General features: G+C 37.1%; 1 protein-coding gene across 1 annotated transcript in view; it reads left to right on the top strand.

Moving 5' to 3' along the window:
* The window catches only part of LOC126352738 (CLIP domain-containing serine protease HP8-like), a 91,164-nt gene extending 81,618 nt beyond the window's left edge, over positions 1-9,546 (top strand). Inside the window, exons 6-7 of the mRNA XM_050002710.1 lie at positions 3,245-3,340; positions 6,753-9,546. Coding sequence (XP_049858667.1) covers positions 3,245-3,340; positions 6,753-7,069 — 413 coding nt within the window. The 3' untranslated portion in view covers positions 7,070-9,546. The remainder of the gene's footprint in view (positions 1-3,244; positions 3,341-6,752) is intronic.
* Positions 9,547-18,013: the final 8,467 nt, after the last annotated feature.

Here is an 18,013-nt window from a genome sequence, read left to right as displayed (position 1 = left end):
TAGATATAGATGTAGAAATATATCCTACATTATCCATAAACCTCCTGGCCTCAACCTTCATTAGCCACTGTCTTTCACCTGTCAATCCCCTTCTCTGTTTCCATTCCAGCACTATACTGCGTTCTTTTCCACCAACACACACACAGTCTTTTTACTCCCCTACTTTTCTGCTCCCCCCACCCTCTGTCTAACCTCCTGACTGCATGTAGCTGCCCTACCATCTGCCCACCCTGTCCCTGTACCCTGTATGCTCCCACAAGCAGCACTTTCCCATACCCCCCCCCCCCCCCCCCCCCTCTGCCGTGCTATCCCACCCCCCTTCCCACCCCAGTCTCCATCTTATCACCACCACTCAGATTGCTTCTCCCATCATATATTGTTGCTTGCAATCTTGGTAGCCAGACACAGTGGTCACATGAGTTGTGCTTGCGTGAATGTGTGCGTGTATGTTGTCTAAGTCAGAAGAAAGGGCTTTTGGCCAAAAGCTTACTTGCACAACCCTTTTGTTGTGCCTGCCTGCAACTCAACATCTCCACTTTATGGTGAGTAGCAAAATGTCCTCTGTTTCTCAGAGCTACAATATTATGCAATTTCTCAAGCTTTCACACAAGTAATTACACAGATGGCTCCATTTCATGTAAGTATGGTTGCACATAAAACTGGACCATTTATTCACATTTTTGCACCTAAATGTCTTTTCAGAAACAGAACTTTATTATTGGTTTGTTAAGCAGTGTGATACTGTTGGATGTCCAAAATGTACATCTTCAGTGTTTTTCAAGAATGTATATTATAGCAGCTTCTAGTGGTTCCATGATGTCATGTACCCAACCATAGGTGCCTGTGTGTTGAAACTGTTTCATGAATTGTATTTTATGTTACAGATTATATTTGTGGTGTACTTACAAAAGTGCCTCATTTTTAACTCGCAAAGTGTAGAATACTTAAGCACTCATTATTCAGATTCAACTTACTTGGGCACAGTATTTATGGTGTTTCAAAATATCTGGCTCATTGATCATTAATGAGCAGTTATCCAGCCTTTTATGTCCATGTACTGTTTAAACTTTTATATCTTTCAGAACAACTGTCACCCCCCCCCCCCCCCCTCCCATTGCCCCCCAAAAAAGGAAGAAAGGTAGTTTCATCATTTTGGGTTTGCAGACATGCACATTTAGTGACAAATACACTTCTATATCACAGTGTGGCATTAAAATTATTAATCATGGTGCTAGTACCATGGCAAACATAGCTATCATTGTTGCCCTACAAGCTGTCAGTAACTCGAAGGTTGGCTTACTAGGAATGATCCTATTGGAGGTGTTATGTCATTGCCTTCCTCCAACATTTGAACTGACAACCACCAATTTACAGAGGACTTAAGGATTTGATGTGGACTCTGAACCTCAATGCAACTCAGCATTTTTCACATAAACAATCACTGTTGTAGGTAAAAGAAGTGATACCTTAGTCTGGCACTTTATCAATGAACCACAATGCCCTTTATTAGTGCTACATCTGCAGATTTTTAATTTGTATCACTTAGACTGCACCCTAGCCAGGCAATATGAATGAACATCATAGTGTTATGCCAGGGTGATACAAAAAGATGGTCACCATTTCAATTCCCTATATTTCCTGCACTGTATGTTGCATTTTAATTCTGTAAATTACATTTGATTATATATATGTGGAAGGTGAGAAAAGCGCAATATGTCCTCCTCTGGCTCCATGGATTACATCTAGACAGTAACTGAATTCCTGCCACCCTCAGTGACAAATGTCTTGCATGACTAGGTTCATCGCAGACGTGATACATTTACTTAGGTCTTTCAAGTGGGAAAAGCATTCACATCTGTGAGAAAAAATGGTACATAAACTGCACATTTCACAAATTCTCACGGGAAAAAAATTGCAGAATGTGAAATCAGGTGATCTCAGTGGCCCCAAGTGAAGTGCTAACTAAGTCTTCATTCTCCATGCAACTTATCCATCACTGAGGTAGAGATTCTTTCAGAAAACATCAAACATTCAGATGCCAATGGGGTGGAGCTCCATCCTGCTGAAAAATGTGATTCTTGGACCTTCATTCATTTGAGAAACAAGCAAGTTTTGCATCATTCTGAGGTATGTTATTCCAGTAACCATACTGTTATCAAAAGAGAAAGGTTCATAAACCTTTGTCATCAATGCATTGTGAAATAAATTAACTTTGGGGCTGTCCAGTTCAGTTTCCAGTGTTACATGGGGATTTTGTAGTCTGCAGATCCAAATGACGTCCCTGTTGACTTCCCATTTAGGTGAATTGTAGCTCCATCACTAAAAATTACACAAAGCAGAAACAATTTATCTTTTTTCTCAGTTTCAGAGCTCTTGGTCACAAAATTCTCCATGCTTCTTCTTATCATTTGCCTGAAGAGTCTGTTCCAGTCGTAGATAATATTGTTTGTTCACTAACTAGTGCCTCTCCCCATTGGAGTTCCAATGACAAACTTAGGCTGAAATGCATGCTGCACCACAGCTGCAGTCTCACTTAACCAAATGAATGAATGTCAAATGAGTTGGGTTGCATAGTAGCCAGCTCACTTCCAACTGCTGCAGTACACACTACATGCAGTGCAGTGCCAGAGCACTCTAACAGCAGTATTCAAAACTTTACAATATATGCGTTCAAATATACTTAATTCAAGTACAATAACAGTGCAGAAAATATAGACAACTGAAATTGTGCACATCTTTCTGAATCATCCTGTATGCAAGCATTTCTTTAAAGACACCAAATACATTCTCTATGATTGAAGAAAAATGAGCCTGGCATTCCTGTTCAGTTAAGTTTACTTAGATTTCTTAGTGAGAAACAGTACATTCACTTTCATTGAGCTCTCTTCACAAATTAATATGTTAATCTATCAGGAAAACAAGGTGTGCTTGACTATACATCATATCAGAAATCTTTCAAATGGTTTGGAGACAAAAAAAGGTAGGACAGAAAAGTTTTAAAAACATTCTTTGTATTCTGATTTTTTTCTAGTGAGTCGAAATTAGGTTTATTCAGAAAGCTGGTTTTCTTAAAATATTATACTCACAAGGCTCGTGGTATCAACCTTCCAAATTTTTTCTTCCAAAATCTACTCTCAATCAATTTGATAAAATACCTTAAAACAACACTGATCCCTTGTTACAATACAGCTAAGACAGTAAAGTGCTACACTTTCATTGACTTTTTGATGTAATTTTATTTCAGTGAAGCCAATCTGTTTACCAGTTGGAGAAGAGCAACAATATATGAACCCTAACAAGAAGAGGATGATTGTTGCTGGCTGGGGAGTTACTGAAACAGGTAAATATTTCATTATAAAATATGTTTAATTTCTATTATTTAAATACAACTGTCAAAACTGCAGACTAAAATAAAAGGAGACAAAGAACATCTTCTTTCCAATTGTGAAACTCAAATTAACTACAAGATGGTGAATCTAAAGCTTCCGAAACTAGGATATCTTAAATAGAAATAAATTTTCTACATAATGGTGCATTGTTAAATTTTATTGGTACTACACCAATGAAACCTGTTGGGTTCACTCAGTCACTCTCCCTCCCTCCTCCACCCCCCCCCCCCCTCTCTCTCTCTCTCTCTCTCTCTCTCTCTCTCTCTCTCCTCTCTCTCTCTCTCTCTCTCTCTCTCTCTCTCTCTCTCTCTCTCTCTCTCTCTCTCTCTCTCTCACACCCCCCCCCCTCTCCCCACCACCCATTTCCTTCCCTCACTCTCCATCCCCCCACCCCCTACTCTGCCTCCCTCCCCCTCACTACTAGGAAGTCTTCTGCACTTACATTTTTACATGTTAATGAGGTTCTGGACCCAGAATATGATTAAGAACTGTCCTGAATCAACATCTGCTCTCTAGGTGGAGATTGTCACAACACAATACTTTCCTTCGCTTTATTGATGGCATCAAGAAATAGGGAGTCTTTTACCTTAGCGTACTGAAGAGACAAGGCAAGATCACTGAATGTTTAGGATACTATGACAGTAATACAGTAACACATTCAGCCAATATGGATACAGTGACAAATACAATGGGCTGAGTTCATGTAACATTTTTGAGTTTTCACAGAAATATGTCCTACGAGCTCACCACCTTCACAAGGTGCAGGCATTAGGGACTCTTTGTGAAAGATAAAAGTGCTGTAATCCAATCTGATGCAGATGCTACTACATTATAAATGGTAAATAAATATATCTTGAAAATTATTAACTTATTATTGCATATGGACAGATACTGAAGTTGTATAATACACAGTAAGTAAACATGTGTACTGTATTAGGACTGATGACACTCCTCTTTCCCCCTGAAAATAATACTTAAGTGAGAATCAATAAATGAAACAGAAATTACATAGTTTTGAGTGTTTGCATTGTTAAATGCTGATAATTCCTTTGGAATTTCTGTAGTCATTGGGGAAAGTGGCAACCACATGACTGTTTAAGTAGGTGTGTAAGATCAGAGTCTGGAGGCGTAGCATCAGATGTTCAAAAATATATCTGCCACACAACCCTGAAGACATAAAGGGCAGATAAGTGTGAGAAATATTGCAAAACCAGTGTTGATTACAATTCCAGAAAATCTGGACAATTTGTTCAAGAGGAAGAGCTTTGCAAATCGAGCAAGTCAGTAATGTGGTGGTCCTTCTCTGGCTCTTGCACAAGTTATTAGGCTTGGCATTGATTGAAAAGTTGTTGGATATTCTGAGTGATAAAGTGCATAAGTCTGTCAAACTGGTACCTTAGATCATCAAAATCCTGAGCTGCTTGGAGGGCCCTGCCAATATGCTTCAAATGTTCTCTATTGGGGAGAGATCTGGTGACCTTGCTGGTCAAAGTAGGATTTGGCAAGCACAAAGACAAGAAGTAGAAACTTGCAACAAGTGTGGGTGGGCATTATTCTTTCTGACAATTAAGCTCAAGATGGCTGGCCATGAAGGGAACAATAAGGGGCATGGCATATTGTCAATGCAACCTGTGCTGTAAAGGTGCTATGGATGACAACCCAAAGTGATCCAGCTATGAAATGAAATGGCACCCCAAACAAGCTCTCCTGGTTGTCTGGCCATATGGCAGGCAAACCCTCAGGTTAGTATTTCACCATTATTGGGGTCTTCTCCAGATAAATTTTCAGCCTGGACCCTCACCAACAACACATTGTTTATCAGTTTATATGTTATAACAGACATATAGTAGGCATAAGTTGGTAACCAGGAAAAGATCTTGAATCAGTACAATTAAAGAAAAATCCCTTCCTTTTACATCCAATAAACAGCATCAGTACCCCATGCTATGACCAGCATGGAAAACATCCAATAATCAAACAAATAATATTGAGGATGTATGATTACAAGTGCTATTCTGATATGGAGAGGTTGGTACAAAACAAGAATTTCTGGTTGGCCATACTGAACCAGTCGGAAGACTAATGACTCATCCTCCCCCCTGCCAAAAAAGTCAAATATTATTGATCCACTTAAACACTGGAACTTAAAATCTTTTGCATTGTGTGTAAGAGCAGAGTTTTGAAGATGCTGTCAAAAAGTTTACAAACTGTTTTTATTTTCACTCATAGATATCTTACAGAGATGTATTCTGCCAACTCTTCACTGGTGAAGAAAGTGCTCATTGTACAGGAGTTTGTAATAAGAGTAATATGTGAAGTCCACTATAGACAGTTTGGCTTACTGCCCACAACCATACAGTAAATTTGCTGCCCTTTGAAAATTGTTGTAAACTATTGCTCACTGATCGAAAACAATGGTAACATTCATAAATATAATACTATAAAGAGTGATTCCTTAGGATCAGGTGTTGAAAAATCATAACAACTAATAAATTTACTCACTGAAATCGTCAAAAGAAGACATAAGCTGTTTTCATGTAGGGAAATAGTTATTCCACAAAGATTGTGATGAACAATGTGGTTAAGTAAACAGTAAAGTAAAATAAGTGTGCTTTGTGTATGATGGAATCCTCACAAACATTTATTGCTAGCAAGTAAACCACAGGAGTTGCAATACTACAATTTCAGATGTATCATTTGATTTTTTTTCCACATATGATATAAATGATAAATGGCAATGGGTCAAATTTAAACCTCTATAATTGAGATATGTTATATTAAATCAATTGAATTGAATTAAGTTTAATTGAATTGAATCATCGGTTTTAATTCATTCTTAAGTGCTTTTCTCCATATACCTTTCTTCTGCAACGCTTGCATGGCTTAGAAAATCATTAAATTACATCAAAATGGATAATGTTATCTCCACCACCCTATCCTTTCTTTCCTCATTTCATCTTTCCTCTGTATCGTGACATCTGTCAGACCACATTTTTGTAGTCATCTAGCACAGTCACATCTCATAACACCATTCCTCGTAGATGCAAAACTGATATTTGCTTCCCATACTCAGTCCACAAATGAAAGAAGAAATTTTGATGCATTGCATAATGGGAAGTACCTCGAGCTGTGCACTTCAGTGATTTGCAGAGTATGGATATAGATATAGATGTAGGATTGATGGCATGTTTTTGGGCAAAACATCAATAAATTTCATGTGTTCACTCTAATGTTCTGGAATAGCATTTTAATGAAAATTTAGTTTTAAAATCACCGCACTTCTAAGTGTCTGTGTAAAACTTGTTCCAATAAGAGTATTAATGACAAACAATTAGATGAAGTAAAAGTAAAATACTGTTACAGGAACCAGCAGTTCAAAGCTTCTCAAAGTGACAGTTCCAGTTGTACCTGTACAAAGATGTGCTGCAGCATATAAAAGAACTAGTGCAGTAATTAACATCAAACAGATATGTGCAGGAGGCTCTGAAGGGCGTGATTCATGTGCTGGAGACAGTGGAGGGCCTTTAATGATAAATGAAAACAGTAACAAGGGTCCAGTGATGGTGCAGTATGGAATAGTTTCATTTGGCCCAAAGAAGTGTGCATCTGAGGGCTATCCAGGAGTGTACACAAGAGTGGCATACTACATGGACTGGATACTTGACAATATGCAGCCATGAAACTACAGTTTGTTTTCATAATGAAAATGAAGACCACAATTGTGATACCTGTTGTATATATGGCACTGTTTCAATAGCAATGACTGTTTTTATTTATTTTTGGCTGTATTGTGTGATCTTACTCTTGCTGTAGAGATCCTTTACCAAGATATAGTGAAATATTTTCAGAGTGTATATTCTGTACATATCGTAATTATGCACCTCTAATGAGGTGGTATTTGTGAAGACTACATCTCTATAATGTGGATGACGCAATACACTAATCAGAATGCTACAGGCATAGAATATGCTGCCTTATTTCACTCTCATTAATACTGATTGTTTGTAACAACAATAAAATGGAAGTTTTTGAAATAAGGTAATTTGCCTGAAAATTTCTGGCAGTACATGAACTGTGTGATTACAAGAATAAGGTTAAAAGTACCTGGAACACAGCTGTGACAGCTGGTTAAAAGACTGGATAACACCCTAATTTATCATATTATAGTTAAGACATGATGTAAAACTGTTACTTTAGGTGCCTGCTTCTTCAGAGCATTATAATCTTAAATGCTCATTGAATAGTACACCTTTGTAAGATATAAAACTGCAGGAGCAGTACTGATGAGCTTTCAATGTTACAAGAAATTTTTTTTGATTTATATTACTGTTGATCATTGCAGTTTTCTTGCTTATAATGCATGAAAGAATGAATGTTTCTTCACAAAATATACCTCCAATTTTATTTATATCAAATGCTGTTGATTGTGATACTAACATTATGTGATAAATGTGTGTTGTGATAAATAAACTTAATGTCTGATCTTCATTATTTTCACTAAAACCACTGTGAACTAAGAAACAAAATTAACTGAATAAGTATTATCTAAATCTATTTTTGTTAGAAATACATACAATCCAAAAAGAGTGTGGATGTGTCATTCCTCTGTTCACAGATTATTTGTACTATTATACTGTCTAGCCAGTGAATTGGGTAATTTTGAGAACCTAAAATTGTTGCTCATCAGCTGCTTGTTTAACATTGAGAGAATAAGAGATAATTTTTGTTTTTAAATTGTTGTACTCAGATTTACATCTCAACAGTTGAGGGATTTAAACTTGATAATATTGTGTTTACATTGTTATCTAATTGACTCATTTATATTAATATATATTCATGTGACAGAAAAGTATAAATTTTTTTAAGGTGTGAAATTACGAATATTAACACCCGAACTAAGCTTAAACTGTTACAGTATTAGTTAGAATTTAGGTAAGTTCCAGTTAATTATTTAAACTATCAGTACAGTTTCAGAAAGATAGCCAAATGAGACTCTGATAATAATTCAAGGATCATCTCTTCAGAGTGAAAACCCTACTGGAGCATTACAATATTTGTGCAATATCAGGATACTAGTTAGCAAAAATCTGTTCAACCAATAAAAAGGATAATCTGCAACAAACTATTGGGGGGGGGGGGGGGGGGGGGGGGGGGGGGGCGGCACTAATAATCCCAAGTGAAAGAGACAGTCAGCTCAATGCTTAGAGAGCTTTTAATTTTGATTACATTGTGGAGATTAATTATCCTAAACAGCTATAGTTATATTGAAGCTAAAGTTTCTTTATATTCATAACAGCAGGACTACATTTCACAACAGCAGTATAAGGCGTGCTTACTGAAAGGGTTCTGGGTGTGAATATGCATTAAATTCTTGATATGGTTTTTTTCATCAAATTTGTATAAATTGGTAATACTTCCATATTAACCTTTCCAAAATGTGAAATATCTGAGGTAATATGAAATAACTTACATATAGAAATGGTGCCCTTATGTAGTATTTAAACAGTGCAACTTTTACAATAAAATAGATAATCGACATGCTTTCTCATTTAGAAATGGCCAGAGTACAGAAGACATTGTATGTTTAACATGGACAGGAAAAATCCTGAATTTAATTCACCAAAATTTTGTATCCTCTCATACCAGCTGCTTTCAGTAATTGTTTTTACTGTCCATAGCATTGATAAAATAAGAGATTAATAAATTACTCTTTAGTAGAAGAATGAAAGACGCCTAATCTGTATTATAATTGTAAGTTATTTTAAGACAATGTAGAAGCAGCAGATGAGAAATTACACTCCATTTGAAAATACCCCAACAGCATTGTGGAACTCTGTGTTCCCTACGATAAATAGTGGTAAATTTCAACACAAAATAAGATGGATAACATTTGCAGTTATCTCTTATAATAAGTTTAATAAAAAAATTATATTAGGGTCCTTGAACATAAAGTGGCCCAATAGTCTCACTTGGCCACCTATAATGTGAATGAAATTTTGCATGGGTGTTTCTCTATTGAAGTGTTCTGCAACTGGTGTACCTTCACAAAGTCAAAGGTGTCATTGCAAAGTTTTACATATTACTGTAAGAAGATAATTAAATACATGCTGATGACTGCTATATTTTCATAAGAATTAAATGTAATTTATTTACTCATTATTGTTGTTATACTTTGCTTACATTAAGTTCATTGTATTCTCTCCTGTACCAATGTACCAGTTATGCTGCCAGAGAGACAGTACTTCGTAACACAACATTTTTTATACATGGATGGCTGTACATGCATTTCCCTAAAATTCTGGGATTAGCAAAAATGCTCCTCCCTTATTAATTTTATTGCATTGTTTGGATATTTGTTCCAGTTTACAGCCACTGCTTAAACTTTGATACTTCTGTATGCCACCAAAGGAGTGTTACATTGTCAGACAGTATTTCAGTTCAACAATATTGTCATTCCATCCTGGATCTTCCATTGTTGAGTATTTCAGTTCAGTTTCACCACAACTGTGCTCTGTGGTTGTGTGAATATTGTGATTGCAACGCTATATTTTCTGTTAGTGTTGTTAAAGTGAAACCACCGAGGTCAAAAAAGAAACAGGAAGTAAGGCAATAAAGAGATAATTATTTATATTTTTTTTCTTGTGTGTGTGTGTGTGTGTGTGTGTGTGTGTGTGTGTGAGGTGAAAAACGCGCCCTCTCTGTTAAGTGAGGATTTGAATTATTTTTGTTGGTTGTCAGAAAAAATTAAAAACAAGTAAAGCTCTTGACTACATTGATATACATTTCACTAAAAGTACAGGAAGTTAGCTATAAGGTAGCCAAACTTATCATAAAGGCCAAATAACCACACACAATAGTAGAAATATTGTTAATGCCCACATAATAAAAGAGTGGTAAAAATAGTCCTTGGTTCAGAAGCTGCTACTGAATTTTCAAAAATCGCTCTCTGCTGACATGAACAGCTGCTAATTTAGTAACATGGACAACATCAAAGGTATTTTGAAGGACAAAATTGAGAACAGTTATAAGTTCTCACTTCAGTCAATGAATCTACTGATATTGGCAGTTATGCATAACTTCTTTCCTACATAGAATATGTTGATGGGGATATAATTGCAAGTAATTTATTGAGTGCATTAGTGTTTATACAGTTGGGGCTGCTTCTGTGACATGCCATGTGAAAGGATTCGAGGGTAAAGTATGCGAAGTTAGTCATAACTGATCATTGTCTTATTCAAACAATGGAAAATCCTGGATGCAATGTAACAATACTATGAAAAGGGAAGTTGCTATTTACCATATAGCTGAGATGCTGAGTCACACAGATAGGCACAATTAAGACTTCCACAAATAAAGCTTTTGGCCGTTGACAAACACACACATTCGCACGCTCTCTCTCTCTCTCTCTCTCTCTCTCTCTCTCTCTCTCTCTCTCTCTCTCTCTCTCTCTTCCCTCCCCCCCCCTCCCCCCCCCCCCCTCCTCTCACCTCCCTAATGCAAACACAACTCGCATGACTGTAGTCTTAGGCAACTGAAATCACACTGTCCTTTTGTTGTGCCTATCTATGACTTAGTATCTCTGCTATCTGGTGAGTAGCAACTTTACTTCTCATTACTTTGTCTTATTCACTGAGAAGTCACGGTTACTAAATCTTTGCTGTCTCTTCTAAAAATTGTAAAAGACAAAGTAGTAAAAACTGTGGGCTTCATCAAATTGTAGCTCCTAAATATGAAACTTTTGATGTTTTATGTCAAGAAATGGTATCGCAGCACACTACACTTCTGCTACAAGCAGAACTACAATGGTTACCTGGAGGTAAAGTGTTAATGCAAATGTGTGAACTCAGAGATGATGTACTTGTCTCCTTTACTACTGAGGGCCAGGAGTATTCAGATTCATTTGCAGATGATCAATGGGTATCTAAGTTAGCATATCTTTCTGATATTTCTGCACAATGATATGGATTAAACAGAAAAATGGCACTAAAACTGTGTATCATTTAGTTGCTGTCAGACAGTCCCTAAAGTAAAAACCAACAATATACCATAGGAAAAATGGAAGGAGGAAACAAAAGTATTTGGAATTGTTTGGATAATACTCTAGGACTTATTAATAAGCTAAATTTGTGGATACAGAATATTGAAAACGTACTGTGTGAGATGTTCTTAGCTGTATGGCCTGTGACTTATGATAAGAAGGTATTGATACACTTAAAGAATATTTAGTACTCGTACAGCAGAATTTCAATAATTGAAGATTGTGATTGGGTCCATGATCCATTTGTGGATTCAAAATATCATCTGAATAATGTAAGCTTAGGTTTGCAAAAGGAACTGGCAGATTTGAAATTATAATTTTTCAAAGTACCTTGATATACATTTTGGTTGTCAACAAGCCACAAATACCTGGCTGTCTGAGATGCCATTTCAGATGCTATTACCATTTTCAGCTATGTATTTGTGCGAAATGGGCTTCCTGGCATTGACTGAAATAAAAAAAAAAAAAAAATAGACAGACAGACAGACAGACAGACAGACAGACAGACAGACAGACAGACAGACAGACAGACATTCTGATTCATAGATGATGAAATGAGGCTTGCTTCACCAACAATTCCACTATGAATCAGTATCTGTGTTCAGCTAAGTAGACTCAAGTATAACATTGAAGCTATGAGCATAGTTATTTACTTTAAAATTCATACTGGAAATTTCTATTTTCTACAGTGAAGTGGACTTAATAAGCTTTTAATAAAGGCATGAGTTTTTTCTGTTTAATAATAACAACAATAATAAAACAATGGAAAATCCAAGATGGAATTAACAATATTGTCAATAAGACAGTTGCTACTCACCATGTAGTGGAGATGCTGAATCACAGGATAGGCAGAACAAAGAGACTGCCAGAAAGCGAGCTTTTGGATAACAAGCCCTTTGTCAGAAATGGACAACATGTACATTCAAATGCAACTCTCACACACATCACCAGTCTCTGGCTCTTAAGGCCAGTCTGTCTTGAAATATTCTGTTCACGCCTCCAGAAATGGGCAGCCAATGAGTAACACTTGCATTCAAATTTTCAAAGGTAATTTTCCTTCCTCAATTGCTCCATACAATTCATTGTTTGTGACTTGCCTAACTGATGAATGGGAGAACCAGTTGTAGGTTTTTCTGATTAAAAAGAATTGTAGGTTTTTCTGATTAAAAAGAATTGTAGGTTTTTCTGATTAGAAAGTATAAATTACTACGAAGGAATTCTGCAGTAGCATGTCCCAATTGCTATTAATTTTACAAAATTTACACCTCTATCCCTTACACAAGCATTTAAAGCTGAGATAAGAGCATCAGTGGTGCATTCATTTAGTTGCAGAATATTGAATAATGGTATATAGTGCACAGCTTTGAAAAATATCACAAGTTACCTCAAATGTATTGCAAAGACAAATGTTGACAAAGGAATGTAGTACAAAGAAAATAGATGGTGAAAATGTATCACGCATACCTATATTTCGAACCTAATGTTACATATGTCAATTTTTTTTTCACAGTACAAAGTCATCGTATCCTATTTATCTGTCAATCTACATAGGCCAAATGTATGATAGGATACTAGTGTTAGAAGGAAAAAAAGTGACATACGTAACAATGGTATGGGATACCTCAGTTGATATATATCGGCTGTGGGTCAACTGAAGTACAAGATACATAAAATCTGTATCTCAGTTTTTTCACCCTCACTAGTATCAACTGAACAATAGGATACTAATACTAGCAACAAACATAAAATGTGTGCCCTATTCTTCAACTGATCCAAAGCGTCATAATCGTAAATAAAAATAAATGAATGTGTTATTAAGAGGTAGCCATTGCGTATGCTTTTTTTTGCTTGTGGTAGTCTGCACAGAATACTGCGGTCGGTAAATGCACAGTCAGCAGGGCATACGTTGGCAGAGTGATGAGGTGCTGTAGGGGAAATGCCAAGTGCTGGAGGGGAACTGCTGCTCTAACCTACACTCAAATTTTTTGTAGATGTTAAGTGGAGCTCCTCCACATCCACACTTGCATGGTGACCACTCAAAAAGATCTGTCAGCCTTGTTTTCATGAGTATTTGAAAAAATCCCGCTTAATGCAGCAATTTATTTTCACCTGGCATGTTAACAATTTGGAACTTTCAAAGAAGCATTGTGAAGGGCGAATTTTGAGTAAACCTTCACATTTTTCTGGTTGTCATGTTAAAATTTGCTTCTTTTTCCAAAACACAGCAGAGTTTACACAGTGTCGCCTCTCACATATTGCGGCACAATTGTCGGAGAATTCTGAATTGGTGAAGTTGGGAATTGAGGGAAAGTAAGGTCAGTAGCTTATTAAAAAAAAGCACATCCTCTGTTCAGAATAAGCATGTAATGTCTTCACTCACGTTGTTCCAAAACCCATAGCATTTCTTGTTTCACCAGCTATCGATGACCTCTAAAACTTACATTCTTTCATTGTTAGTGGAATAACATGGTACATAAAGAAGTTTTGCATAATAACTGTATGGTAAAAAACTCTATTTGTGTGCTATCATTTGCCAAAATCCCATTTCGATATTTCAAACCATTTATGAAATGGGACGGATGTTGTGGATATTTCATTCTGGCTTTATGACTGGCTGAGCATGATCGCAAATGAATGTGTTACATCAGATCAATTTTCTCGAGACATGATGGAGAGACCTCCATCTCAGTCTAAAGAAATATTTGATATGTTAGCTAAATTTCATATGCAGAAATATATTGTGTAATTTGCACCAAATGCAAAATCATAACTCCCATTTTTCACTGCAAACATTTTTGAATTTCGCGCAGTGCATTACTTCCATGTAAATATCACAATAACTGTGACCATTAATGAAATGATGAACACATCATCATGAACCTGACATATAAATCTAAAAATAATGCAACAATCAATTGTTTTACCAAATATTTTCTGTAAAATCGTTTGAGCAAGATGGCAGGCAAGTGCCTCAATTCTGTCATTGCTGACTGGCTGAAAGGTGGCAGACACTGTCTGCCTCCCCATCCAAATAAATGAATGATCTTGCCCAGTTCTTTGGATGAAAACTGGTCACTGCACATTGGCCGCCTTTTCCTCTGCAGATTCTAATTATAAACCATTTGTGTACACATTTTGAATTACACCCTTTTCTGATAGAGAGTCATTCCAATTGCTGTTTCCCCTGCAATTGATTCATATCCTGTCGTGTGTACATCAGCTGAAGAATAGAATACTAGTACTAGCAAAAGCAAAAAAGTGAATCCATAATTCTGGCATCTAGTACTTCAGATGAATTACGAAGGCTGTACCCTATTCTTCAGTTGACCCATATAGGTCAACTGAAGCAGGGGGTACAAGTTTGTTGCTTTTTTTTTTTCCACCTTCCACCTTCCACCTTCACCTTCACCTTCACTAGTACTAGTATCCTATTCTAGACTTGACCTACATATTACAGGATATGAATCAATTGGAGTGGAAACCACAATTGGAATGACTCAGTACCAAAGATATAATTCGAAATGTGTACAAAAATGATTTAAAATTACCACAAGCGACAAAAAGCATACAAAATAGTATCTCTTAATAACACATTCATTCATTCATTTATTTTTGTTTACTTTTATAATGCTTTGCCACAGATGATGTTATCTACTCCTAAAAAATAAACTAATATATGTTACCAATAATAACATCATTAGTCAAAGTTGATGAGTTGTATCCCATTCCTCAGTTCACCCTTCAGTTGTATTACCTGCAAGTAGGTTGCAACAAAGCACTTCTTTTTTTCTGAACAGTACATGATGGCTAAGCTGTAACACCTGTCATCAGTACCCTTTAATAAGTGTTCCTCAAAACATCATCCTAAGACATTGCAAATGATAGCAGCACATTTTGCTTTTGTGAATCTTTAGTTAACTGGTCTTACTGAAGCCTGGATTTATCATTAAGTCGGATTGGGAGTGGGAGGGCTAGACCAAGTTCTGGGGGATCGAGCAAAACAGGCTCCAACAGAGATAGCGAGTGGCGCGCCTCAGAGTAGACAACTCTCTCAACCCAAATACACACCCAAGGTACAGGGTACAAGATGACAGTTGTGTGCGGAACATCGGAAACCAATGTTGGTCCTGCAGTGATCATAAATACAGATGTCTCTTGCCTTCCCAAACCATAGAAAAATGTAATCATCCAAGCAACAAGCCCAGAACACTACAGCTTACGGCCGTAAGCTGCCAGGTAAACCTGCTGCAGTTAAGACTATTAAATGCACAGAATTATTTTACCTTTTACATATCAACAGACATAGATAAAGGACTACAACAAGATATTCATTGAAGCAACAAGTAGCAAGTGTTACTGACAACAGTAATACTTAGTTGCCAGACCTGCTGCGAGCCAACATATACATAGATAAACGCGGCTTAAACCAAAACTATGTAATCAATCAATCAATCAAGTCACAGCACAAAGTACAACTGCTAGTGGCTGTCAAACATTTTGTAATAACAGTACTTCAACTGTACGCTGACTGAACACTCAATGTCACTCTGTCGAAAGGCTCTTCTTATGGCTTACCATTAAACAAATTGTGATTCAACGGTGCACATCAATAACAACAGGAAATATCAGTGGCACTCTGTCAAAAGGTAGTAATCTTGCCAACAGAATAATCACAGAGCAACAACATATTTAGTTATAAAGGTAATTTCAACTGTACGCTCATTGAACACTCAACGTGGCTCTGTTGAAAGGCTCCTCTCGTTGCTTGCCGTTAAACAAATTGCCATCCAATGGCACTCTGTTTCATAGACCAACAGCCACAATTTAACAACCACGTCCCTCTTTGGGGGTGTGTACAATACATAAGGAAAGCGCAATCTTACCACAAGGAGCCAGTAACTCGATAATACAAACGGCAGAACATCATGCCTCCAGGCACATCACCTCACCACCCTTCTAGATGAGTCACAACCGAAACCGTGATGAGGCATTGCTTCCCACCTCAAAACAGCTCACCATACAATACAATCCCACTTGCAAAATGCACCCGTCCATGCGGGCCACCTGCCACCAACTGCCCGCATGCTAGTATGTTCTCCCTCTTTGAAAGCCACCAGCAATCGCATACTAAGCACTGGGATCCCCTCTGGTGATGTGCCAGAGGAAGGAGAGCATGGCTCACCTACCATCTGAAAAATGTGATTTACTGAGTTTGCCCGTGTGGTCCATTATTCTGAAAGAACATCACTTTGCAATGAATAATGAAATTTGCTCTTTCACTTGTTTTGTTACAATGTTCAGTGGTTTGCATGGTAACACATGTTGATATGGTCATGAAAAGGTGCTTCCACATTTTCATGGTTCTCAGTGTTCATATATTTCATTAAATCACTTACTTTAGCTGATAACTACAGTTTACAATAAAACTTTGTGTCATCACCTTTCACTCTACACAACCACTTTTTGTGGTGTTCACTTTTTAAGCACTCTGCTCAAAATCTTTGCATTTTACTAATTCTCATGCATCTTACCCATTACAATGAATTAACTAAACTGTGACTATCACTAACCAGCTTCTTGAAGGTGTGCACAAGAACTAAATTGATTTTATTATTGTCACTTCAACATCAAATTTTATTATTGTCACTTCAGTGTCATGGTAAGTGCTTGGGTGGGAATCCCAGAAAAAAATTGGGATATCTGACAGTGATGTATGAGAACAGTGATACATAGGAAACATTTACTCAATTCTTTTAACTGATATTTGCCCTGCCAACACTGATATTTTGTGGCTCCTAATGAGAAATAAGAAAGTTATATCTAATCACTGTGACAACTGATTCACATTTCATGTCAAACTAAAACTTACAATTTACAGCCATCCCTTAAAAGACTCCAGAGTAGTTGCTAAAACACTTTTAAAATCGGCAGAAATGAGACATGTCACAAAACTTTAAATCTTGTCACCAAACTGAATTAACAAGTGCTAGATCCAGTGACAAAATCTCTAAGTTGGTCACCCTGCTTGTACATGTAAGTCACATCTCTTTTACTTGTATTAATTGCATTGCAATCTGACTTAACACTTTCACTGTGGCTGACACTTATAAGCATCACAACAAGCCACGAGCTAGTGCGGCTGACACTTATAAGCATCCGCACTCACTGTCGGATTACGCAGTCTATGTGCAGCATCTAAGCTAGCATAAAAGCGTGTACACCTTTGTGTGGTCAGTTATCGAACATATATTGTTCGTAATGGAGACTAATAAACAAACACCTGGACCTTCCAATGTGAAAAGAAGCAGGAAAGGTGTTAAACTGACAGAAGAACAGTTACTTAGTGTACTAGATGACAGTGATTTGCTGTGTAGTGAGGACGAGGCATACCACAGAGATTGTCATTTAGAGGCTGCAAAAGAATTTCAGAGTGATGATAGCATGGAAGCACAACTTTAGAATCTGTTTCATGACAGTCCCTGCCATTTCAGAGTGTTACCGACCCGCACTCGCACGTTGCCGGGCCGCACTGGAGAGTTGCACGCATGCACCGACGCCAGAGCAAAAATGTTGAACTATAATGACA

This window comes from Schistocerca gregaria, chromosome 1, assembly GCF_023897955.1.
Source record: "Schistocerca gregaria isolate iqSchGreg1 chromosome 1, iqSchGreg1.2, whole genome shotgun sequence".
Lineage (NCBI taxonomy): Eukaryota > Metazoa > Arthropoda > Insecta > Orthoptera > Acrididae > Schistocerca > Schistocerca gregaria.
This window is presented reverse-complemented; position numbering and strand designations above follow the sequence as displayed.